Below are 27,737 nucleotides of genomic sequence, written 5' to 3'. Positions count from 1 at the left end.
AAATCCAGAGAGGTTAAGTGGCTGTGCTCCAAGTGCTAGAACAGGAAACCCACTAAGTCCTAGGCATCCTTTCTATCCCGGCAAAGTGGCTTCCTCTGGGACCCAAGGTAACTAACATTGATGGAGCACGTATGATGTGGCGGGTCCCCTGCAAACGTAATTGGGAAGGGCAGAGTCCTTTCTACTTGTTTACAGATTAAGAAATGGAGGTTCCCAAAAGCTCAGTGACTTCCAGGGTCATAGCTTCAAAGCAGCAGAGTTGCAGAGAAGTGAACAGGTGCCATGGAGCATTCAGAATCTAGCTTCTAAAGAAGAGATGCTGGCTGCACTCTGTACTACACAGTAAAAACCCAGATTTATTCAATATGTACCTGTATTAGTCCATTTTTGTGTTGCTATAAAGGAATACCAGAGGCTGGGTGATTTATACAGGAAAGATGCTTAATTGGCTCACGATTCTGCAGGCTATATAAGCTTGGTGCCAACATTTGCTCAGCTTCTGGGCACACTTCAGAAAGCTTACAATCATGGCAGAAGTTGATGGGATGCCAGCATGTCACATGGCAAGAGCAATAGCAAGAGACTAAAGGGAGATCCCAGGCTCTTTTTTTTTTTTTTTTTGGAGATGGAGTCTCGCTCTGTTGCCCAGGCTGGAATGCAGTGGTGCGATCTCGGCTCACTGCAACTTCCACCTCCCCAGTTCAAGCGATTCTCTTGCCTCAGCCTCCTGCATAGCTGGGACTACAGGCGCCTGCCACCACGCCTGGCTAATTTTTTGCATTTGTAGTATAGACGGGGTTTCGCTGTGTTAGCCAGGATTGTCTCGAGGGAGATCCCAGACTCTTTTAAGCAACAAGATCCTGGGTGAACTGAGAACTCACTTATCATCAAACGGATGGTGCTAAGCCATTCGTGAGGGGTCTGCCCCCATGATCCAATCACATCCCACCAGGCCCCACCTCCAACATGGGGAATCACATTTCAACATGAGATTTGGAGGAGACAAACATCCAAACCATATCATTCCCTGAAAATACTAGGGACAGAGGGATGCATCTCTTTTTCAGATGCAGATTTTTTTTTTTCCAAACACAAAGGAAAGATGATTAAATAGACTCAAGCAAGTATCACTGGAGTCCAGCCTGAAACTAGCTGCAAGTCGTAAGTCAGATCTAACCAAGTTACTCTTTTGCTTCAAGTTTGGAAAGGGTACCTACCAGCTGCCTACCGGATTCATCCAAATCTCTTTATTTGGCACCTTAAGTTCTTCCAATTGGCCTATAACTCAGTTTCCCCTTTTGCCCTTCTTCACATCCATTCAGGCCCCAAGCACAGCACACTCCCTGCTGTTTTCCAAGCTCACACCCAAGGCCTTGCCTCTGGGCCTGTGCCCATGCTGTTCCCTCTACCCACAATGTGAAATCTTACATATCTTTAATCTGCATTACTTCCATGAATCTTTCCTGACCCTTGAGTGACAATTAATAGCTTTGTCTGCATTCCATAGAATTTAGCACACTGAATTATCATTAATAGCTAACATACCTGTGAGCCCCACTAGAGAACGTGGCAGAGGTCAAGGTTTACTCATCTCTTTATTAACCTTGCTTAGCCCAGTCCCTTACACACATGTGCAGAGAGAGAGCGAGTGTGTGTGAGCGTGTGAGAGCAAGTGTGCTCGACAAATGCTGGCTGACTCTTTAAGAACAAGGTTTTCGTGGTTAACCCAGCTTCAATATGAAATTCAAAACAATGAAGACAGGACTCAAACATAGTAGGGAAATAATATACACTTTTAACTCTCAAAATAAATACTAATCAATTTTATTGTATAAATACAGATGCTGAGTTTTCTTCCAGTTACCAACAGATCAGTTTCACATGCCATTTATTATTCGGGGTGGCTTAAAAAATTATTTAAATAACTGGTTAGGTCAGGATAAATGGGCACCATTAGAACTGCTAAAAAATATATAGCTGGGCACAATCTTCCAAAACTAATATTCTGAGGGGAAAAAAATCTCTGGAATTTCTAAAGTGGTTAAGGGGAAGTGAAGAGAAAAAACACAAGCAAATATTCATTTGATAACATTTGCCCGCTGTTTAAAAGCATCTCGGCTGTATGAAAACTGAAAGGCTTCTTGGCAGTTCAGAAATAGATAGTAATGAGTTTCCAATTCAACTTATATCTTCCAAGCAAACTTAATTTTCTTAGCGATTTACAAAACTAATTTAAAAGGTTAGTAGGAGATAATAACATCTTATATTTTGGCCCCAGCCACTTTAAACAGAGGCCAAACTAACTCTACAACTTTGGAAAACGTCGAACAGTTATTCCAGGAGACGGGTAATCCCATAGGTTCTACCCAGGTCATGGCAGAAACTGCAGACATCAAACAAGTTCAAATGACAACCCCAAACTCGAACTAAACGAACCCAAACCTAAGTGGTGTTTTGAGGCATCACCACTGGGCTGTGTGGGCCGAGGCAAATGTGTAGGCACCTGGCAATCAGCTCTGAGCAGCCCGATGACATTCAAGAGCAGGGCTCCCCACGGTGTGGTGAAAAGCCATAAGCCCAGAATCAACCAGGGAGTCTGCACAGCGGTGGGGGGCACTGACGGGTGGGCCCCAGAGTCCAGGCTCTCATGGTTGTGTGGGCCTGAGATGGACACTGTAATCATGAGGAGTCCTGCGCCTTGGTGGTGCCAGGGCCAGGCTGGATGCCCTGCAACCCAGTGTACCTCCTTTGAGTTTGGTGTGACATTTAAGTCCATCCCACATCTGGGGCAATCATAAGTCCCATGGGGTTGACCTTCCATTCTGCAATCCTAACACTGCCCTTCAGAACCTTTTTTTTTTTTTTTTTTTTTTTTTGGTAAATTTACTTCCCTGGAGGGCCCCGCAGCACGTGCATATCCACGACGCTGTCTCCACCCGCAATGACTCTAAAATGAGCGACAGACAGTACACTGCAGAGAAGCCCCCGCTCCACGTGAAGAAGCCCCGCCTCTTCATGTGGAGGAAGATGGGCTTCTGCAGATCCAGTTAAAGCTTTCGACTGCCTGAGAGTTGGGTTTATTTGCGATGTAGTCATCCTGTGAGTTCTCTACATGGAGAACAACAATGTAGCTATACATTAACCTTGAGCCCAGGAATGCTTGGACACAATATAAAGTGACGATGAGGCCTGTGAGTGAAGCTGTTATGCAGGACAAATGTGGTGACTGGAGTATACACCTGTCAAGTGTTTGTGTTGCTATATATAATACGTAAACTGAATGAAGTCAACAGCCTCTGCTTAGATAGACATGGCTTTTGTTCAGGCTAGTCCTGTCATGATGTGACATACGGAGACGTAGGTTCAAGAGGAATTTCCAAGCTGGGAAAAAAAAATCAGGTCGGGTGAAGTAAACTCAATTTTTATTCTTCTATATAATACATGGATATATGGATAAATTTTCCTTTAAAGAGTTTGCAACCCTGAGGCAATGTCCTTGGGTACATAACGTATAAAGCAACAGCAAATGAAATCTGAATGCAGGAATGACAACTGGACTTCGAAACATAATTTAATATTCATGAAATTGCACACATACCAATAGTATTCTATGTCTCGTCTAGCCTCTTAATCCAACTATCTCAACTGCCTTGCAGTTTGCCTACCAGACACCCTGACTCTCTACATACATTCTGTCATGTAAATGCCGACCTTCTGACTGAAATTTAATAAATTAACATGGGATTTACATCAAGGGATTTTTGTCTGGTGAGTGCCTTGCCAGAAAGCATGCCTAGTTCCTGACCACAGCATCTGCCCACATAAAAACTTTGGCCCCCACAGGGGATGAGACAGCATCTGACTGCAGTAACCTCGAGGTCCTTGAGGGTCCCTTGGGATCCACCAGAAGCAAGTTTTTCATCTAATCCGAAGGCCACATTAAGGGTATGGCAGAGGAGGGGGAAGGCCATGGCTGCTTAGAAGAGATGGAACGTCACAGCTACTGGGTTACAGAACCAGTGAATCTGATGTCCTGTTTTCAGGACGCATGGCCCATCCATGGAGAAGATGGGGCGACAGTAGGGTCTAAAGGTGGACTGTGGTACCCGGGGGCAGGAAGAGGGACAGATAGGCCTGGGTGTAAGGAGACCACTATGCTGCTTCTTCATCTACCTCACAGATGGCCACAGATCTTTCAGTGCATGGTAGAAACCTATTTCTGAATATTCCGTTTTCCCAAAGTTTTATAAACCATGGTGAGGGCAAATGCTTATGAGAAACTAAGGGTGAGTTCATTATATTATTTATATATTATCATCTTCCCTCTGAGGATAACATAGAAGGGTAAATAAAAAGCAGACAAATAGCTAAAAGGTGACTCGAGCTGTAAGCTCTTTCAACTAGAGGGTGATTTTTGCTTTAAAATCATCAGGCCCAAAAAGCAAATCTTGAAAGCAAAATCTAACTTTGGCCCACTGATAACAATGATCCTGAGTCCCTCCTTCATTCCCAAAGTCTGTTTTTCCGAGGACTAGCCTCCATTAATATTCATTTTGTGTCATCATTATTACAAAGGGTTAAGTGCAGCTTTCACTTCATTTTAGGCAGAGCTTCTACCCCGGTCCTACTGTCGACCTGCTCACTTCACTTATCGGAACTCCTGCGCGGCCGGCGGAAGCTGGATACATTTTCATTCAGTGCATAGATCCTTCGGGAGAACTCTTCAAATTCTCCCAGAACTTGTTCGTCACACTCTACTGCCACGGCACTGTCCACTGGGATGCAGTTAAATGCTTCTAGCTGATCGCCTGAGGTGAAACCTGTGGCTTCCAGCCCGATGATTTCTTCTGCTTGCTCCACAGTACAGCAGAGCTCAGCTCCTGAGACTGGGTGGAACTCGCCTGGCAGCTGGACACTGGTGGGCCCGGCCTGCTCGCTGGGTAGGAGAGTGCCATTGACTGTGGCCCGGTGCCCGGAGAGGGCTTCTCCTTGTTCTTGGCTAGGGCGCACATTCGCATGGCCTCCGTTTAAGCTGCCAACTAGATCCTCTCCTTTTTTCTTGTTTTCTTTGGAGAAGTCCAAGGAGGTATCCAAGGAGGAGGATAGAGATGTTATCTTTCTCTCGGTCTCTCCCACGGAGGGGACGGTTGTCACAGGCTGGGCTAATGCTGAGTTGTAACTGGGAGGAGGGGTTTTGTACTGAAGTCTCTCATTCTCAGAGCTGGCCCGTTTTCGATGTCCTTTGTCTGGTGAAGGGATCCCCCCAGAGAAGCCTACATCTGCACCCCCAAATATGGAGCTTTGTCTCTTAGGAACAGGGATTGCACTGGAGGTGTGATGTCTGTCGCTAGAAGAGAAACAAAAACAAGAAGTTACTTTCGACTTTAGAACTCGGTGTAAGCCTTCTGGATCCAGAGACAGGAAACAGCATACTTAGGTCTGAGCTAATAAAAATAGATAAGAATCAATCTTAGACAATAGTTATTGCAGTGTCTGAATGCAAAAAACAACATGAGGTATGTGGGTCCAACTTTGGGAGCTTCCTTCCAGCAGGATACAGACACACTGCTGGAAGGAAGAGGGCCCCAGGCAGGGCGGGGAACAGAAACCCTGTCCTATGGGGAAGAGGTGAAGTAACTGGACAGGCTGGATCTAGCAAGAAAAACATGTGAAGGACGTAACTAACTTCATATTTCTGAAGGGCTATCCATAATCTTATTCTTGTTTTTAGTATTTAATTCAATTCTTATTTTAGCTTTGAAAAGTAGGCATCCTCATCTGGCAGAGAAGTTACATGACTTGCCCATGCTCAGAGAGGCAGTGACAAGGATTTCATGACCAATAACCTTGCCAACACCCAAATGCTAACCACCTTGCATTAGAGAACTGGCAGAGAGAGAGAGAGAGAGACAGAGAGAGAGAGAGTCAAGGTTACATTTTAAAAATTAAAAAGAATTTTTTGAGGGGTTCCTTTTTTTTTTTTAAATGAAAAACTAACTTGGGAAATACATTCTTTGATGGGGCTAGCCACACATATGTTTTACAATACTTGGTCTGCAGTGCTGTCTTTTGGGTCTGAGTTTCTTCTCAGGAGGGTATCTTTGGGCCAGCAATAACAATCATTGTTCAGTTATACAAACTTTATAATTTCTGAAGTAATTTCCTATACATCATTTCACTTAGTCTTTACAAAAACCCTATAGAGAAAGCAGGGTAAAGTCTGAAATAATAAATAATAATCAGTTAATGGAAATAGAGTATCTACATCCTGGAAATGATGGCTATGTTATACACTATGCTAGCTCTAGACATTCTTGTATGTGGATGAAATTAGCTTCAATACAACCATATGAACAGATTGGGTCCAGAGGCAGAGGGAGGCACACACAGATCATTTGACTTGTGTGCTTCAGATGAGGAAACACGCATAGAGGGTTAAGTGGCTTGCAGAAGGGCAACCACTAGGCAGGGGTAGAGGCAGAACTTGAAACTACACACACCTAACAAATAGTTCCCATATGTGCCTGGCCTTGGGGTAGGGAGACAGATGCAAGACCAGTAGGCCCTTCCTCCAAGGAGCTAACAGTCCTGCAGGAGAAAGACATCCCTCATTATTCAAATAATACATTTTCAAATTACAATAGCAAGAAGTGCCCTAGAAAAGAAAAGAGATCTGGGGTTTCTTCCACTTGTGTCTACAGCCACAAGCCCTGGCCCCAGCTCCCTGCTCTCTCTCCTCTCAGACTGTTTCTGATGCAGGATTATACCTGCAGTCTCAGACACCCAAGCAAGGGTTATTCTTGGGAGGGGGAACCACACGGCTTCTAATCCTTGGGTCCGTCAGACTCCTCTGGCTGGCTGTGAGTACTGGTGCCAGGAGACATTTCATAATTAGGGGTGGTCACTGGGGTGCATATAGAACTAGGCAAGTAGACTAGTAAATTACAGTTTTTAGTTCTCAAGAAAAACAAAACAAAACAGCAAAATCTGCTGGCCTCGATCTAGGTTTATAGTTAATATGCTGCCAAAACTCACAATAATTGGGTAAGCTACACATTTCTGCAAATCTTGTTGCTTTTACTCTACCATTTGCTAACAGTGTTCCTCTCTAAATGATCTTGCAGGCTGACTGGGTACTCAAACCAAAAGAGAACATCAGCACCACCTCAGCCAGTCTACAGACAGTCTATTCTGTGCAGACAAGCCAAGCTTTCATTTGCCAGCCCAGCCCACGAGGGGTGGAAGCACTAGGTGAAACAGCCTGGAACACTGAAGGTGATTTGTTGGTGTGTGGCTAGAGCCAGGTGCTTAACCCCTCATGCTGTGGCCCTGTGCTGCCATCCTCCCACCCCTACCCCCACCCCAGGCATCCTGCTCTGCTGCTCTGTGGGGATCCCAGTGGGCTGATAAAAGGCAGGGCTTGAGAAACAGGCCTGGGGCACACCCAGCAGTGTTTGCTGCACAAGAGGAACAGGGTGTTTGTAGCCCTCATTGATTTTGAGACGCTCTAGAAGTTCTCAACTTTGTACAACAGAAAAGTAATGAGGTGTGACAACCCCCACTGCCCCACCTCACCAACTACAATGTGAAGGGAACGACCATTTTCCCGACTGTCAATAATATTCTGAGCCCTGTGGAAGATGCGCTGCCCACACAGAGCCCTCGAGTGTCCTGTGAGGAAGATAGGCAGGTGGTGGGTCATGTGGTTTGTTCAAGGCTGAAGAACCACATGTGAACTAGATTCCGTCTGACTCCAGAGCCCATCGTATCTATTGTGTCCCACATGGGAACACGACATTCAAATTCAAGTTAACATTTGCTAAGTGCCAAAGACATAGTACACACATCAAGCTAAATGCCTTCTCATTTGCCCACAAACTCTAAAATCGTATGTTATTCCTATTTTCATGGATGGACTCCAAGGCTTTGAGAGGTGGAAACTTTGGTATTTTCTGACATCCTGATTTTGTGACATTCTTCTCCAGTTCCCTTGGATTTGTATGAAAACTCAGGTAATGGTAGTATCAGATTCAAACTGGAAAATCCAAGTACCAGTAAAAGGTTCTCTTTTTATTTTTTAATTAAAAAAAATTTTTTTTAGAGACAAAGTCTCACTCTGTTGCTCAGGCTAGAGTACACTGGTGTGATCACAGCTCACTGCAGCCTCAACTCCTGGCCTCAAGGGATCCTCCCACCTCAGTCTCCCAAGTAGCTGGGACTACAGGTGTGTGCCACCATGCCCGGCTAATGTTTTTTATTTTTAATTTTTTTTTTAGAGACAGGATCTCATCATTTTGCACACACTGGTCTCAAACTCCTGGGCTCAAGTGATCCTTTTGCCTTGGCCTCCCAAAATATTGGGATTACAGGTGTGAGCCACAGGTCCCAGTCAAAATGTTCTCTCTTAAGAATGGTAAGGAAATTAGTTCTTTTTGGAGAGATAATAAGGAAGTCTACATATCTAAGGTTTACCTTTTTATCACCACATTTTTTCCCTCCATTTTTAGTTCTATGAGATTAAACCTTTCAAAAATTTTTATTACAGCTTTTCTTACCATCTTAAAAAAGTTGAACAAGAAAAGGCATTTTCTTGATGCCTCTGGGCCACTGATATGAACATGTATTACTGAGTGATGACGCAGTAAGGGGACTACAGGATGTTCAGTGGCATCTGTTCTGTAGGACGCAGGTCTGGAGGTAAGTCTGGCACAGGTTCTTCGAGTCCCCTCTGGCGCTGGGGGTGGTTGAGTCAGTGCCCCTGCCTGCAGTGGCCACTATACCCTTTTCTTAGTTTGCTGTGTTCTTATAAAGCACATGTCCTGTAAATTGTGTGCAAAGTACGAGTAAACAGGATTTGCGTGGCGGGCCAGGAGCTGTGCTGGGCATAATATGCTTTATTTATTATATGAGTTTGGTAACATTAGTTTTAGCTGTTCAGAATTGATTTTTTTTATTACTTCCAGGATCCCAGCTACATTCCAGATTTTTAAGATAGCCAAGCTGCAAACAGCTGAAGTATCAAATGATAACATTAAACACACATGTATTGTTAATTATTACAATAGTTTTATAGGAAAACTAAAAATATGTTAACCATATAAAAAAATAAAAACTCACAAGTCTATTACCCATCAAATAACTGCTATTAATTTTGGGTATTTTCCTTTCAGACTTTGATTTTAAATATGTGTGTTTAATTTTTAAAGAAACCCTATGCGCCAGGTGTGGCGGCTCACACCTGTGATCCCAGCACTTTGGGAGGCCAAGGTGGGAGGACTGCTTGAACCTAGGAGTTTGGGATAAGCCTGGGCCACACAGGGAGACCCTGTCTCTACAAAAAATTAAAAAATTAACTGGGTATGGTGGTGAGCGCCTGTAGTCCCAGCAACTGTGGGCTGAGGTGGGAGGATTGCGTGAGCCTGGGTTGCAGTGAGCTGTGATCACGCCACTGCACTTTAGCCTGGGCGATAGAGCAAGACCCTGTCTCAAAAAAAAAAAAAAAAAAAAAGGAAACAAGAAAGAAACACTAAAGCTGTGTTTCTGGTATATACAGAATGCTACATCCTGCTGTTGGATGCTATTAAAACCTCCCGGTAAGCAGAATTCTAAATGGCTGCTTCACTGAATGGACTATCATAATTTACTTAATTATTCCCTTATTTTTGTAGATTTAGGATGTTTCTGAACCTTTACTATTAAAAAACAAACTGCTGTGAGCATCTCGTATAAAAGCATAATGCATAGATTTTTAATAAAATAATTTTGATTTTATATTTAATGGAAGGTTTTGAGAAAGACCCTTCATTCATATTTTAGTATAAGGTAAAGAAATAAAAGAGTATTTTTATCACTACTCTTGCCTAAAGAGAGAAAGGTAGGAATTAAAAAGGCAAATAATAGTTCAAAACAGAATATTCAGGAGGTTTCAAGATTCTTTGATTACAGTCTGGCTTCATGACTATTTCACCTAGATGAAGAGGTTGAAACTCATAGATTTACTAATTATATGACCAATTTTTAAAGGCTGTTGACAATTTACTCATCATATGCAATTAGTACATTATTTATATTGTGATGCAAAACTTACAGGGAGCCTCTACCCTTAGACAACCAAAAGCAAAAATGTGTGTGTTTTGGGAGGAGTGGACATATTAGGAAACATGGTAGCTTTTCTTTATTCTCTGCTCCCACCAAGGGGCCCCGTGTGTTCGGAGGCACTAGAATTGCGGGTGCAGAGCCTGAGGTTCAAGTAACTGGACCTAGTCTACCAGTTCACTGCACACATTCTCCTCACCAGCCATTTCCCGTAAGTGGCTGTCTCTTCCAGCTGGGCTTAGCTCCAAACTGGAAACATGACATCTGGGGTTTAATGCTGCAATTAGAAGGAATTTATTAAAAAACAACAACCCAAAGATATAATAATCGCAAATTTACTAGGCTATGGTTTAGTGAAACACAGTGTAGCTTGTTGAATAACTGAACCACACCAGGGACTGTTAAATTACTTAATAAACCTTTTGCCATAAGTAAAAAAGTATTTCTTGGGGTCACAAACAATGGCACGATGAGGGAGAAGCCAAGTGGCCCGGAGTTTAGATGTCAAGGAGGATAGTCTAGTTTCAGTTTGCCTTCCTTGGATCAAGTTTTCTCTGAGCTCTCTAAATTAAGATGATTAATTTGTTTCGCATTCTGTGAGTCCTTATTTATTGCAATCAACTATCTTTTCTTATCTCTTCAGCTCTAGAGACAGTGGCGACAAGAAGGACTGTTCAAAGACTTGGATTCTACTCTTAGCTCTGCCACTATGATCCCACCTATATGGAGTTACAACTTAAGGTCACATTCGTTTATTAGTTATATCAGTGGTCCTCAATCTTTTTGGCACCAGGTACCCGTTTTGTGGAAGACAATTTTCCTATGGACTTGGAGGCGGGGATATGAAACTTCCACCTCAGATCATCAGGCGTTAGTTAGATTCTCATAAGGAGCACACAACCTAGATCCCTCGCATGTACAATTCACAACAGGATTCGTGCTCCTATGAGAGTCTAATACCATGGCTGATCTGATGGGAGGCGGAGCTCAGGGGGTAATGCTCACTCATCCCCATCGCCTCCTGCTGTGCGGCCTGGTTCTTAACAGGCCACAGACGGGTAAAAGGCTGTGGCCCGGGGGTTGGGCACCCCTGAGTTATATGACTGTGGGCATATTTAATGACTATTTATAAAAAATAGATCGACTACGGTAAGTAATAAATAAAATAATGTGCTTAAAATCGTTGGCAGGACGCCTGGCATAGACACTAGTGTCAGTAGTAGTTGTAATTGTGGTTGCTGTCATTATGATTCGTTTCAGTGGGCTTCAAATTTCAAGTATTATTCTCATTTTACAGAAGGGGCAACTGAGACTCAGACACATTCACGTCTTGCACAGGAACACAGGGCAATAGGTAGAAGAAGGACTGGAATCTAGATCTCCTTCCCTTTATTGTTTCTCTTATACAGCATACTGTTTCAAGCAGGAACAAACAAAACTCCTCCCACCTACCTTCCCACACCTCCACTTCTGTACATCAGGGAGCTCGCTGCAAGAAGGAAATAAAGAAGTACAGTGCCGGGCGTGATGGCTTATGTCTGTAGTCCCAGCACTTTGGGAGGCTGAGGTGGGAGGATCACTTGAGCCCAGGAGGTTGAGCTTGCAGTGAGCCATGATCATGCTACTGCATTCCAGCTTGGATGAAGGTAAGCCGCCCCCCACCCACCAAAAAAAAAAAAAAAAGGCCGGGCATGGTGGCTCATGCCTGTAATCCCAGCACTTTGGGAGGCCAAGGTGGGTGGATCACCTGAGGTCAGGAGTTCAAGATCAGCCTGGCCAACATGGCAAAACCCCATCTCTACTAAAAATACAAAAATTAGCCCGGTGTAGTGGTGGGTACCTATAATCCCAGCTGCATGGGAGGCTGAGGCAGGAGAGCAGGAGAATCTCTTGAACCCAGGAGGTGGAGGTTGCAGTGAACCGAGATTGCAGTACTGCACTCCAGCCTGGGCAACAGAGTGAGACTCCGTCTCAAAAAAAGAAAAAAAAAGTATAAAAGAGATTTGGAGAAAAAGACCCAAATCAATCAATAGATTTAATCTGTTCAATGTGAAACACAATCTTAGTTTTTTTTCTTGGGGACATGAGGTGGGGAAAGCTTTGAATAAAGTCAAAATGCTCAAAATTCCTCTGTTTTCATGATCTACCTACTGCTTAGGGACTATAAGAACTTCCCAGAATCCTTTGAGGTACATTCCAATTGTCCCCAAACCCCTGATGCATCCTTGTTCTGCATGAATTTAGCTTCAGGGAGAGAGAATTTTTTTAAAAGGGAGAAATTCTCTATTTCTCTGACTAAAATGAGAAAGACCATATTCAGCACTTTTATAACCATTATATAAATACCCTGGCATGCAAATACCTTGCCATGAAGCCAACCCAGGAACTGGTAGAGCCCAGTTTCCTCTACTCCACCATCCTTGCCCCATCATTTCCCTCTCTTCTTCCTCTTGGTTTTACTGCCTGAAGCTATAGCCTCCTTTTACAGAAAAGAGATTGGGAAAGAGAAAACAAGTTAAGAAAGCACCAGTCCAAAATGTGATTCCCATTTCCACATCTCCCATAGGTAATATTCCAGAGCTCCACATGTAGCTCCATCGTTAGGAAACACAAGACACTGATGATGCAACTCACTGCTCCCAACCTAGGTTTCCTCTTCTGTAAAATGGTTATAGCTACTAATAGTTACTGCAGTAAGGATTAAATGAGATATACAAGTAAAATTCCTAGTACAATGAGTAAGTACCCAATAAATTATTAATAATAATAAAACGGCAACGAAAATTTATAAAGTGCTATAGATTAAGCACTCTGTTAACAGCTTTATACATGGTCTCATTTAATCCTTATGACATCTCTAGGAAGTATTACAAACATCCTCATTTTACAGATGAAGAAACTGAAGCACAGAGGTTAGGTAACTTGACCAAGGTCATGAAACCACTAGGTAGAAAGATGTGATTTAACCAAGCCGGTCTACCTAATTGTTAATTTCCTTCTCTCTCCCAGTCCCTAGGATCTTAACTTTTTGGTGTCACCAAAACATCTACATTTGATCTCTAATTCTATTTGAGGACGGGGTGAGAATGAGAATAATTTTCAGGTTAAGTGGATTGGTATATTTTCCTTCTCTTCTCTTCCTGCCTACATTAAGTTTGTGTTGTTCTTTTGACTTTCTAAGACTTATTATACTGTTAGGCATTCTAAGCATCAGCTATGAGCAGAAATAAATTCTGCCACGAACTGATATAAATGTGGAAACTTACGGGAAAATGAAATGAAGAAGGCATGTAAAGATTTACCACATCAAGAGAGTTCTTGAAGCTGGGGTGAGGCTTTAATAATTTGAAACATTTTTTTCTCCTAATTCTCTTTCAGATTCACTTGTACTTGTTTTATCTGTCTACAACCAGGTCCCACACTATAAAGTATGAGGACAGAGTACAATTCACAGTCTCAAATATGTGTCTTTCCCTCCCTACAAAATGTTTCTTCTGAGGGACATTACTAGATCACAGCTGGTCAAAATACTAAATCTTGATTGGCTCCCAGCCAAAATCTACAGCTACAACTCAGTGGAATAAGAATATTTAAAAAGAAAAAAAAAACTTTTAAACAACATTTGATCTTCTTCTTTCTCCCCCCTTGTAGCAATCTATGACCTCATGGCAGTGAGACCTCTACATGGAGGTGTTTAAGTTGGTTTACGGCCACTAGAAATGTTTGAAGCTCTAGGTACTACTCTGCGCCAATATCATGTCAACTGTGTTAAAAAGCAATAATAGTTTCTCACCTTCTTAAAGATTACTGCTTAAATAATGCAGAGCAACGACAGGCTTGCACAGAGTGCCAAAAGCAGGTTGCCAAGGCAAAGCTAAGGTAGAATTACGTCTTTTGGCAGCTAAGAAATTATGACATAAAGTTAGTTTTTTCAAAAAAACAACCTTCATAAATTAAGCTACTATCCTTTTTTCAAAATTCAGCAAAGGCTGGGATTTATCCTTCTTCTTTCCCTCTCTCAGATCAAGTAGGAGCTCAGAACCTCCTTTAGGGAAAGCCAAATTTAACAGCTAGATCTTATCTCCCAGGAGGTAGCTGGGGGTTAATGGTTTTAAGCATGCAGTCTCCAGGCCACAGGCAAGCAATCCAAAGGCCTCTCATCATTACCAGATAAGTGTAAGTACTTAATCTTTGCCCTGGATGTTAACAAAAACACGAAACAAAATAAAAATAGAAACAATATTGGGCCAAAAGCACAGGCTGAAATCTGTGCCAATGGTCACTTTTCCCCCCGGGCTTCGCTTGGAAGGTTTCCTGCCAAAGTCTGTCTAAATAAAAACAAGAGTATAAAAAGGTATAACTGAACAAGGCAGCCTTTGGATTTTATTTAAACCGAGTAGTGATGGAAAGATGAACTGGTGAAAGAGAAGGTTCCACAGGCAAGACAAAATAAGCAAGCTGAAGAAATCCAGTTCCCCAGGCTTTGTGATGTGAGGTCTTGGCCATCAGGCCTCCATGGCCCAGCTTGGGCCAGTGGACAGAGGATGAGGGGGTGCCTATTGCCGAGAGCCCATCTGGAGGCCAGCTCAGGCTCCAGGATGAGCTCCATGGGATCAGGGAATACACAGTGATCCTCCACGGAGACAAAGAGAGGTCCTGGGAGGGGTCAAGTCAACCACTTCACTCATCAGCTTTCACTTTAAGAAATCATCATACAAATTAATGTAGTAAAATCACAGGCAACCAACATTATGAGGACTGTAAAATGGTCTGTAGAAACAGACATAGCCCATCTTGATGTCATTTATATAGGGCTTAAGTAACATCCTACACGAGAACATGGAAAGAACAAGAAAGAGATGCCAGGAATGATACCTGGGGACCCCTCGGAGTATCTGGACAATACTTGAGACTTGGGAATAATAAACTGTTTATGCTGAAAACTAGGGAAAAAAATTAAAAAAAAACCCTTTACCTTTGCCAGGGAAACCAGAGGAACAACAATCTCACAGAACCCAGCCTCCAGAAGGAACTCGACAGGGAAATTAAAACCCTGGTCAGAGAATGCTTTCAGAGTTTAAAAAATAGACTTGGAAGGGAGCTAAAGGATGCGTTAGACTCCCAGGGCCAGTGACACAATCTGTGAGATGGAGTCTTTGAAAGATACTACTAACACTGACCTACCATCAGCTCTCTAATAAACTCTCACATGAACAAAACTGTAAGCGTTTAGTTGTTTGTTATTTTAAAAGAAAAATGGATAGCTCTGCACCATTTTCAGAGATGCTGGAGGCCTTGGGTAGAAGTGCTTGAGTTACAATTAGCTGCCATTTAATTACTATTTAGTAAGAGACTGGGACTCTAGAGATGACATCTTGGTAACCTTATCTTTTGTAGTCCCCTATACTCCTAAAGGAGGCAGAGTATAAAACAAATTAATTGATTTACCCCCTTATTCAAATACATATTGAGTATCTACTATACACTAGGCGCTGCGCTAGACTCTGGGGATATAACAATTGGAAAAAAGCCATGGTTCATGTTTTCATGGAATTTATTGTCTAGTGAGAGAGGACAGACAAGTATCACAGAATCACATACATCAATGTCAAACAACCACCTCTGACCCGTGCTATGCAGGAGAGGACACGGGCTCAAAGAGCTTGTAGCAGAGATCTGACCCAGACAGAAAAGGCCAAGATTAGAAGGGCCAGTAGAGTTCTTTACCAGGTAAAGAATGGGTTGGTGGGGAGACTATCTTCCAGGTAGCAGGAACAGCATTTGCTAAGACCTTTTGTCAAGAAAGATAACAATGTTCGAGGATCCAAAAGGTCCATGAGTGAAGAGTTCTACGGTAGATGATAAAACTCAGTAGGAAAACAAAGTCTGGACCATGCAGAAGCCACAAGCCATGTTTAGAACTTTCAGGCAAAGGACAGAGAGAGCGAGAGAGAGAGCGAGAGAGAGAGCGAGAGAGAGCATAAGAGTGAGTGTGTGTGTGTGTCAGAGGTGGAGAGAGAGAGAGAGACATTTATACTTTGGAAAGTGCACTCTGGCTGCAGTTGGAGAGCAGACTGGAGGGGCCCAGAGTGGATGGTGGGAGACTGCAGGCTGTGCAGTAGTACAGATGAAAGGTAATGGAGGCGTGGATCAGAATGGAAATGTACAGACATAGGCAAATAGAAATAGCAGGAGAAATTGGCAGGAGTTGCCAGAGTTGGATATAAGGGTGAGGAAGAAAAGGAGGAACCAAGGTTTTTGCCTGGCTTCCTGGCTAGTGTAAAAGAATGAAAAGTGGTTTCATTCGCAGAAAGCAAAGAGCTTATCGTGATTGGGATGGAAGACTGGTAGAAAAACGCATGGGCACTTAGAATGTGCTGTGAAAATGTACAGGAGGCAATTTCTGATATCAGAACTTATCTCCACTTAGAATAAAGTGAGAGAAAAAAGGGCCTAGGACTGAGCCTTTAGGAGCTCCAGCTTTTCGTGAAGAGGTAGAGGAAAAGGAGCCTCCGAATGAGATAAGAAGGAGCATTTAGAGAGGAATGAAGAAAACCAGGAGAAGGCTGTAATAACAAGATTCCTTTTCTGGAATCACCAGATGCTAAATGATCCCTTGTGTAAAATACGTTATTCTTAACATAGTTATAGGCGAGGTTGTCCATGTAATGGTTAAAGCAGGACTTCTAAAACTGCTCTGCCTGGGCTCAAATCTTAGCTCTTCCACTTGATGGCTGTGTCACATTAAGTTATTTAACCCCTCAGTTCCTCAGTTTCCTCATTTCTAAGATGGCAGAGGTTAGTGGGTCCTAATTCACAGGGCTGTGTGAGGATTAAATGAGTTAACTGAATAATATGTTCAAAGTGCTTTGGAAGAGTGCCTGGTTTGCAGTAACAGTCACTTGACATTAGCTATAATGATATTAACTATTATTATACATTGCTATCCATTAAAAGAATTATAGAATAAACATCATATAAAATGATATTTAAACTGTTTAAAATTAAAACACAGGGAATTTCCTCAGATGGATCCAGAGGCTAAAACAAAACAAAACAGAACAAAACAACACACAGGGAATTATATCTAAATCGAGCTTAACCCAAAGGTCACAGCTGGGCGGGGTGGCTCATGCCTGCAGTCCAGCACTTTGGGAGGGAGAGGTGGGGAGAATCATTTGAGCCCAGGAGTTCGAGGTTGCAGTGAGCTATGATGGCGGCACTGCACTCCAGCCTGAGCAACAGAGTGAGACACTGTCTCAAAACAAACAAACAAACAAACAAAAAACACCTCCCATGCCTGCCACCCAAGGTCATACTGAAGCAGCCAGTGCTCATTTCTAATGCTGCTGACACTTAACAGCTTTTGATGGGTAAAGACCATATCGCTAAGCCTTCTTGAAACTTAGTACAGTGCATTCGATCCAGAAGGATACTTATTTACCAACACTTATCAACATATGCTAAAGCAGTGGCCCCCAACCTTTTTGGCACCAGGGACTGGTTTCATGGAAGACAATTTTTCCATGGGCTATGGGCAGGGGGCTGGTTTCAGGATGAAACTATTCCATCTCAGATCATCAGGCATTAGCTTCTCACAAGGAGCACACAACCTAGATCCCCCGCATGAGCACTTCACAGTAGGGTTTGCACTTCTATGAGAATCTAATGCTGCTGCTGATCTGGCAGGAGGCGGAGCTCAGGGGTAACACTCGCTTGCCCTCTACTCACCTCCTGCTGTGAGGCCTGGTTCCTAACAGGACATGGACTGCTACCGGTACATGGCCGAGGGTTGGGGACCCCAGTGCTAATGAATGCCAACTGAAAAACACTGCTTTTTTAGTGTGCCTATCTCAGTGGCTTTTGTACTAATTCCCTCTTCAATTCATTTAAGTATGCCCATCTTCTAAAACCCAATTCAAGGCCTAACTGTTTTTTTTGAGATGGAGTCTCGCTCTTTTTGCCCAGGCTTGAGTGCAATAGTGCAATCTTGGCTCACTGCAACCTCTGCCTCCCATGTTCAAGTGATTCTTGTGCCTCAGCCTCCCGAGTAGCTGGGATTACAAGCATACACTACCACGTCCGGCTAATTTTTGTATTTTTAGTACAGATGGGGTTTCACCATATTGGTCAGGCTGGTCTTGAACTCCTGACCTCAAATGATCCGCCCACCTTGGCCTCCCAAAGTGCTGGGGTTACAGGTGTGAGCCACCACGCCAGGCCTCATTCATTCATTCCTTCTTTTTTTTTTTTGGAGACGGAGTTTTGCTCATGTTGCCCAGGCTGGAGTGCAATGGCACAGTCTCGGCTCACTGCAACCTCCACCTCCTGGGTTCAAGTGATTCAAGTAGCTTGGATTACAGGAGTGTGCCACCACGCCCGGCTAATTTTTTGTATTAATAGAGACGGGTTTTCACCATGTTGGTCAGCTGGTCTCGAACTCCTGACCTCAGGTGATCCACCCGCCTCGGCCTCCCAAAGTGCTGGGATTACAGGCATGAGCCACCGTGCCCGGCCCTCATTCATTCTTTAACTCATTTCTTTAACTCCTTCATTCTGTCTTCTTTAATCATGCCAATCTAAGTGATCTCTTTGAACTCTGAAGGTAGTACTTATTATTTTACCATCCAACTGATGCTTAATGTGATCACTTGCATTTTCAACACATATTTCAGACATTACTGAAATCCACATTTCATTGCCTGACAGTTTTCGAGTCTCTGGAAATAAAGAGACGTATAAAATAAGATTCCTATCATTAAGGAGTTCCCACTCTAGTAGAGAAGACAGAGAGTAAACCAATAACCAGAACACCATGGTGTTTTGAATACAATACACATTTTGTATATTACAGTGAAGAAGGGAATCAATAATCAGTGGGAAGACTCATCAGAGGAGGTTGTATTTGATTGGCACCTTGAAGGATAAGTGGAAGCTAACCAGGCAGTGTATGTGTGTATTGGGGGCAGGGTAGAGCAAGAAATGAAGGGACGGGCATTTAAGGCAGAATAAAATACGGTATTTGTGTGCAGTCCAACTGTGGAGCCAAGTCTTGTAAACAGCATATGGCAGGGATCTAGTCTTTATTTCTGGAAACCCACTCTTCTGCTTTCCAATATAACTTAGTACAGAGCACACAGATACTCAGTGAATATACTTGTTTTATGTATAAATGAATTTAATTAGTTGTGTGCAAAAGGAAACATTTAGGTGATTTTTTTGGCAATGTGTTGAGAAAAACAGAACTGCCTCAATATATTGTTATAGTAAATCTTAAAGATGAAATACTATGTAGCCATTAAAAATGATGCTAAAGGCCGGGCGCGGTGGCTCACGCTTGTAATCCCAGCACTTTGGGAGGCTGAAGCAGGCGGATCACGAGGTCAGGAGATCGAGACCAAGGTGAAACCCCGTCTCTACTAAAAATACAAAAAATCAGCCGGGCGTGGTGGCGGGCGCCTGTAGTCCCAGCTACTCGGAGAGGCTGAGGCAGGAGAATGGCGTGAACCCGGGAGGCGGAGCGTGCAGTGAGCCGAGATTGTGCCACTGCACTCCAGCCTGGGTGACAGAGCGAGACTCCATCTCAAAAAAAAATAAAAATAAAAAAAAATAAAAATAAAAATGATGCTAAAAAGTTTTAAAGGGCATTGATAAAATACTTAAGACATTATGTTATACGAAAAAGCTGTAAGGACTGTGCTGTCCACCATGACCACTAGGAACTGGTTGCTGGAACTTGAAATGTGGTTAGTCTGACTTGAGATGTGCTATAAGTGTAAACTGGATTTAGAAGGCTTAGTATGAAAAAAGAGAATGTAAAAGATTTATTAATAATCTTTAAAATGTTGATTACATGTCTACAAGATATTCTGGATATGTAACTTGGATTTTATTTGAATTAAATAAAATATATTAAAATTGGCTTACCTGTTTATTTTTAGCTTTTTAAAAATGTGACTGCCAGAATATTTAAATTTATATGTATGGCTCATATGATATTTCTATTGACAAGTGTTGGTACAGATGGTAAGATCTGAATTAGAAAAGCAATACAAGGAAAACTGACTAATATAACAGTGATTTTTTGTGCCTGAATTATGGGGCTATTGTTTCCCTTCTGTATATTTTTACAACTTCCAAATTTTATTTATTGAACACATACTATTTTATAATCAAAAGGAGTAAATAGAAATAAAGAAGACCCAAGTAAAAACAATGGGAAAATAGATCTCAATTTGGTTCACAGACTTGGTTGCTGGAGTCGGCGAGAGGCGGCGCCGGGATACCCGAGTGCCTTTCTGTCGCCAGTGGAGGGTTAGTGCACAAAGGATGTTGGCCAGCTGTTCTCCACCCTGACTAGAGGCAGAAAAAAGTGGAAATGGGTGTTAACCGCAGGAGGGGGCCTGTAGGTTAAATATAGGGAAGAATTTCCTGAAGTGAGGGTGTTTAAACTCCGGAATGAGTTATGGAAGAAGCCTGGTCCCCTAAGGTTTTTTAAAATACTACAGATACCCATATGCCTTGTGTGTTCCTGTCTAGAGGCAAGGAGATGACTCGTCAAGGTTCTTCTGAAACAGCTATCTTAGAGAAAATAACTCCAATAAAACTTTCTTTTTCACTTATTTTTGACTAGGCTTAACTTTTCATATTAGGGGTGCCGGCCTGCAAGAAATGCTCTCAAAGGCAAGCCTATCTGATACAGCTACCTTAAGTAGGACTCTTGAGACGTCAAAGACAATGTTATTTAATCTAAATTTAAAAAACAGCGTGAGCTAGACAACATGTTTTTTACTTCCCTAGAGGGTCATCTGCCAGATTTCAGTTCTGAATTCAGCATAAGGATGATGGACGGAAAGGAAGAGAGTAGATCTGTTTCTAAAAAGCGAGGCTTTGTAAAGATTTAAATACTGGATACTGCCTCATTTTCAAGAGTGAGTGGTTTGGTGTAAAAGCAGAACTACCATATCACTACTCGATTTTAAGGAAAGTAGATTGGCTCATTTATTCTAAATTTTCATTATTCTCAGTTTACTGAAAAAACATTTTCCTAAAATGTGTCAAAGTTCTTAGGTATTTTCTTCTTCTAATACTTTTATTTAAAGCTATAGCTTGAGTCTATTTTCCAAAAGGAATGGAAGACTATATTAGAAATAGGTCAGCAGAAGGACTATCTGGAGATTTTACCACTAAAATGAGATGGCCTCACATAAAGCCACTAGTTACTTCTCCCAACATTAAACACTGGTGTTTGTTAAACACTAAAGTACTCTGGAGAAATATTCTAGCATGCTGTTGAACAGCCAAGGATACTTCTCAGTGCTCTATCCTTACTAAGGTCACTGAAATTGATTCTGTCTCTTTAAAAATGGCTTGCTTGGCCCTAAAACAAAATAAGTCGGCCCAACGTTGCCCTCCATCATTGTAGCAGACTACACACTAATGACGGGCCTCACGTTGTAAGTCCCACATGACGGCGAGAATAAAAAATGTATAGGAATATTCTTGTAAGTCATGTCCTTCAAAATATTTGTCTTATCTAATGATTTAGATTAAAAACTAAACAACTATCAACTAAGCAACAGCAGGGAAAATCTTACACTTTTGAATCTTTGTCTCCTGAACAATGCTATATGCAGAATAGATACTTAATGAATTGTTAAATGCAAAAACAATACTTAATAATACTTTGCACAGTTCATTTTAGTTTATAAACCACTTTGATGAACATTATCTCATTTGGCCTACAAAAACTATGCTTGGGAAATAGTTTCCCAATAACTGGTGGTATTAACTCCATTTAAAGAACTGATACTCAGCCGGGCGTGGTGGCTCATGCCTGTAATCCCAGCACTTTGGGAGGCCGAGGCGGGTGGATCACGAGGTCAGGAGTTTGAGACCAGCCTGGCCAACATGGTGAAACCCCGTCTCTACTAATTGTGGAATGCTTCCTGGACAAATACTATGGGCAAATACGCTTTAGGCCACTCACCTGACCCACGTGCTTCCTTCAGTGTTCCTGTTTCTTAACCAGTGAAATTGAAACGTGATCATTTTTGTTTATTTCAGTCTTAAAGTTCTTAAATTCTTCCCAAAGTTTTATTACTTTTAGTTTCCTCCCTCTTGGAGGTAACTGAGGTAGAATAAACAACCAGGAATGTTTCCACCAGGCCTGCTGCCTGATTTTGCAGTGTATCTTTCCAGCGCTCTGGATTTGACTCTGGTGGGTTTCCCTGAGGAAGGTAGGAGGCACTAGAATGGAGGTGGCACAGAGACAGAAGGCCAGGGGAAGGGCAGAGAAGGAAGAGAATGGCCATTACCCAATAATGGGCACTGTGATACGGTAAAAAGAATAGGGGATCAGGAGTCAGATAATCTGGGTTTCTGGTCCCAGTTCCATCACTTAGTATCACGTGATCTTGGCAAGGCGCTTGGCACACTGAGTCTCAGTTTTTTGGTTTGTAAAATAGTGGTCATTCTTCTTGCCCAGCTACCCTCACAAGGTTCTTGCAAGCTTAAGTAAAAACATAGAAAGTTTTGCAAGTAAGAGATTTTATTATTCGTAACTTCTAACTATGGGTGAGAGTTACCTAAGAAGGCAGGTACCAAAAAAAGTTTGTAGGCAAACAGATTTTAGGGTACTTATCTCTAAGGCCTCAGAGTGGTCTTATAAAGGACTTGGGGAAAGTGAGAGGTAGACAGATGGTAAATCTTCTGTACCATTAATGTACAAGAGAGCATGAGCCAAAATATGAAGAAGAGCCATATTCTTCTTCTTTTTTTTTTTTTTTTTTTCTTGAGAAGGAGTCTTGCTCTTTCACCCAGGCTGGAGTGCAGTGGCGCGATCTCGGCTCACTGCAGGCTCCGCCCCCCGGGGTTCACGCCATTCTCCTGCCTCAGCCTCCCGTGTAGCTGGGACTACAGGTGCCCGCCACCTCGCCCGGCTAATTTTTTGTATTTTTAGTAGAGATGGGGTTTCACCGTGTTAGCCAGGATGGTCTCGATCTCCTGACCTCGTGATCCGCCTGCCTCGGCCTCCCAAAGTGCTGGGATTACAGGCGTGAGCCACCGTGCCCGGCTGAACAAGAGCCATATTCTATACCTAGCTGTAAGATGACTATAGATGTCAAAGTAAAAACACCTATAGCAAAGGATGCATTTGATTCTAAAAAGATATAGACAGTAACTACGATTCATTTATTCATTACAAAAGCTACTGCTTATTAAGCATTACTAAGTGCCAGGCAGTATGTTAGGTACTTACCTATTTAATTCTTATGACCACACTATTAGGTAGGCACTATTACGCTCATTTTATAGATAAAGGGATTGAGGCAGGCAGCTTAAACCTGTTTGAGGTCACAGAGAGTAAATGGTGGTGCTGGTATTCAAATTCATAGTCCTAGTCTTTCTACCTAACTGGGCCACTGTTTCTTAACCTACTCTGTCCTATACCCCAATCCTCATGTGGCCAAATTCTTCTTTTGCTCCAGATCCACTCTCCACTGAAATGTTATCCTTAGTGAAGGTTTGTCTACACCCCTCACACCGGGAACTAAAGGGTTTCCTCCGAATGTTCAAAATAACTCTGCCTTATAGCATGTCATACTTTTTACTTTTTTCAGTACATGTTGTTTTGTTCCTATTTCACCACCTTAATTAGACCGTAAGCTCCTTGAACACAAGCTCAAGGAGCATATTCCATGAGTAGAACAGCTCAGATGGCTTCTTCATTCCCTTCTCTAGCCTCCCTGGCTTCCGTAATGCCAGGCTGGGACCACAGAGATGAGTAAGACGTGGTCCCCAGACCCAAGCTGCTCAAAAGCCTAGTGGGTAAGACTCGGCAAAGAAGTGACTCTAAGCTACTGAGGGAATACATACTTATCTCTGTAGCCGCCACTGTGGTGTTGAGTGAGTGAATGAATGAGGTAGGATATGAGCTGGATCTTGAAGTGAGAGCAACATCTGGATAGGGCAGAGGAAGGGGCAGGCTATTCTGGGTAGTGGGAACTTGCCTAAGTAAAGAACGGAGGTCACAAATGAGAGTGCTATGCCTGGGGGTCAGTTGAGAAAGGGCGGGAGAGTGGGGGAGAGACAAAATCGAGGCACTGCCTGAGGACCCGGATGGTGGGGCCCCATCACACAGCCCATTCACAGCAACCTCAGCACATAATCTCTTCGACTCAGTTCTAAACTTATCGTCTTACAGGCAGCCATTAGGCTGCAGCTTGCATGCACATTCTTCAGCACCCACATCAGTGGTGCATGTGCATGTCAATCTGAGTCTCAGATCACTATGTAGGCAATAGTAAAAGAAAACTGGGATGTTTAAATGACATTCTGGTGACTTTTAATCACAGTATTCAAGAGCACAGATTCTAAGCTGAAATTCTGCTTTTCAAAATTGTGTTGCTTGGCAGTTACAAGTAGGTTATAATCTTAGGATGAAAAAATGGGCACTCCTTTTGGAAAGACCTGGCATAAATCACTGAGAGCTGTGCCCTGTGCAACTGTGTTCATAAAAAATGGGGGTTCATTTTAGGATTAATCAGGTCGATCATTCTCATATTAGCTAAGAATTCTGTAATGTGCAAGAAAAAGAATTACTTTATTAAAAGGATTTTTATCACAGCTTTTCTTTACAAAATAAAACAAAACAAGCTGTCACATAACTTTGAAGCTTACCATAAGGAGGAATTCAGTGAATGCACTGATCCTCAGCCAGTATGAAATCCTCAACACCATAAGAACATACAGCAATCTGCCTCCACAGGGACCAATCTGTGAATGGTAACAACCACACAGAAAATGGAAGTGTTTTGCTTTACAAAAGATGTAAAAGCCTCCCTTAGGAACCTGAGTTTTTTTACCCTTTGCCCTAAGGAGCACAGGCTTGAGAGGTAACTCCTCACTCCACAGCTGCTCTCGGAAATTCTTAGATTTCCTCTGAGACTCAAAGTGCTTGCTCCGGCTTTGTTTAGCTTTGTGACTTCCAGCCTGGCTTCCTGCCGTGATCTTTACTTGGAACTGATATGTAGCATTCATTTTGCAGTGCTTTGCATCTACTTTAGTAGCCTATTTTACATTACAGTACCATAAAGTGGCACATTCCTGTTCACTCAGTGTTAATGTGCTTGGCACAGCTGGCATAGAGGGGCATTACATTTATAAATGTATGAGCTTGGAGCTTAATGGGTTTGCTGCATCAGTGCCAGGACACCTAGATTCTAGTTTTATTGCTACAGGTTCATGGGTCAATTATGCCTGGAAAGTCAATTAATTTCTCCATACCTTAGAACTGAGAGTTGCTGGAAATTACAGTGTTTTAAGAGTGGAAGGGCAGTCAGGTTGCAATGAGGAAGCATTTATATGTAAATAATTTGAGTAAATTGTCTACAGACATCTCAGAAGAAAAGGACCTAATCTCTAAGGTTCCAGTAATTTGTTGTGATTTGTTTCTCATTCCAAATGCTTTTTCATTTCTAATTTTGTATTTGTAATTTTGTATTCTTTTTCTTAAAAAGGATTGCCAAGGAACCACAAGGCCCAGATTCTCCCCATTCTTAAAATGAATTTGCATTCCAGCCAAGGTGCCTATTCATTGCCAATAAAGCTGCTGTGTTCATAAAGCTGCTTTTCTTAAACTATTCCCTCTCTATGAGGCGATGAGATGAGGATGGTGGTAGGAAAGAAGGAAGAGACAGAGCACATTCTACACAGAGGAATAGTGAGTGCAACCACTCAGACAGGAAAGAGCTTATTCACATGACTACACAGAGGCCAGTACAGTGACAGGATGTGAGAGTGGAAAGGGGGTGGTATCAGATGAGGCAGAGGCCAAGTAGACTACGGAAGAAAACTTGGATTTCACTCTTGCCACTGAAGCTGAAGAGTGATTAAGATCTAGCCAAAATTTAAAAAGATAATTCTGGCTACTATGGAGAGTGGACAGAGGCAGGACAAGACAGGGAGACAAATTGCACTGGTGTAGCTATTTGAGTAAGAAAAGGTGGTGGCTTGGACTGGAGTGGCAATAGCAGAGATGGAAAGTGAACAGATTGATATGTATTTTGCAGATAGTGATGACAGGGCTTGCTGATGAATAAGATTAGCTCTGATGTGAGTGAAGAAAAGAAGGGGATCAAGGATGATGCCCTGGTTTGAGCAACTGGGTAGACAGGGTCCCATTAGCAGACAGGAATTATGCTGGTGGAAGGAGGGCTTTAGCTGTGTTGAGGCTGAGATGCTTGTAATACTCCCGGGGCAGAGTCAAGTAGGCCCCTGGCCATCCAGAGTGTGCAGGACAGGTTTACACTGAAAACAAAACTTTGGGAGTCATAAGCATATATGGCTTTCAAAACAATGGGAATGGGTGAGAACACTTAAGAAGAGGGTAGAGAGGAGGCGGAGGAGGAGAGAAAAAAAGAGAAGAGAGTAGAGACAGAAAAAGGGAAGAGGGCCTAAGATGGGGCCATGGAGAAGCTAGAAGCAGGAAAGCCAGGAGAGGGCAGTCCTGTGGAAGACAATAAGGAAGAGTGTTTCAGGAAGGCAGGAATGGCCAGCAAGGCCAGGTGCCACTGAACAGGATAAGGATGAAAAGTGACCTTTGAGTTTGGGTCTATGTTTAGAACTCGGTAGGCACCAAGCTAGATAAAAGGAATTTCAGTATACTCATAGAACTAAAAATCAGACTGGAGTGAGTTAATGAGGAATTGGAAAAACAGAACAGAAACAGACGTGTAAGCATTACAGAAATTAAATCAGTAGTTAAAAATCTACACTCTTCCCAGCAACAAACAAAAAACACTAGTTTTTTTCTAGGTTCTACCATACCTTTAAGATAGAGATACTTCCTCCTATCTTACATAAACTGTTCTGGAGAATAGAAAAGAAGGTAAAGATCCTCAATTTATTTTATGAAGCTCTTATAACCTCATCATGTTTGGTCAATTCTAACCAAAATCAGACACGGATTTTATGTGAAAGAAAAACTGTAGGCCAGTCTCATTTCAGTTTGCAGATGGAGACATTCTAAAATATTAGCCAAGGAATCCAACAATGTAGGAAAAAATAATACATCATGACCCGGAGGCAAAGATGGTTTAACATTAGAAAAATGTAGTGTTACCTCAATAGATTCAGAATAAACATGGTAAAATTCAAAATACACACATTCATGATTAAAAAACAACTCTTAGTAAGCTGAAAATAGAAAAATTCTTCCTTTTGCTAATGCAGGATATCTACCCAAATCTACAATAAATATAATACTTAATGGTGAAAAAGTCCTGAACCCCTGACCTATCCCTTTGAAGTCAGAAGACAAGGATATCCACTATCACTGCTCCTGTTCTGTAATAAAACATAGTAAGACAAGAAAAAGTAATGAAGTTATAAAACTAGAAACAATACCATTATTCACTAAAAATATGATTGTATACACAAAAAATCCAAGAGAATCGAAACAAACTATTGTAACTAATGTTAGCCAGAACACACTCTCAAAATACTAAAAATCAGTGCTATTCCTGTACACCAGCCAGAAAATGTTAACTATTATAATAAAAACATTTACAACAGCAACCAAAACTGTAAGCTAATAGGACTAAGTATATCTAATAAAAGATGCATAGACTTTTATGTAG

General features: G+C 42.2%; 1 protein-coding gene across 1 annotated transcript in view; it reads right to left on the bottom strand.

Annotated features, from left to right (window-relative positions):
- Positions 1–1,771: 1,771 nt before the first annotated feature.
- Positions 1,772–27,737, bottom strand: part of UVRAG (UV radiation resistance associated) — a 333,170-nt gene continuing 307,204 nt past the window's right edge. Inside the window, exon 15 of the mRNA XM_032166960.2 lies at positions 1,772–5,347. Coding sequence (XP_032022851.1) covers positions 4,645–5,347 — 703 coding nt within the window. The 3' untranslated portion in view covers positions 1,772–4,644. The remainder of the gene's footprint in view (positions 5,348–27,737) is intronic.

The sequence above is a fragment of the Hylobates moloch genome, unplaced genomic scaffold (assembly GCF_009828535.3).
Source record: "Hylobates moloch isolate HMO894 unplaced genomic scaffold, HMol_V3 SCAFFOLD_11, whole genome shotgun sequence".
NCBI classification, from domain to species: Eukaryota; Metazoa; Chordata; class Mammalia; order Primates; family Hylobatidae; genus Hylobates; species Hylobates moloch.
This window is presented reverse-complemented; position numbering and strand designations above follow the sequence as displayed.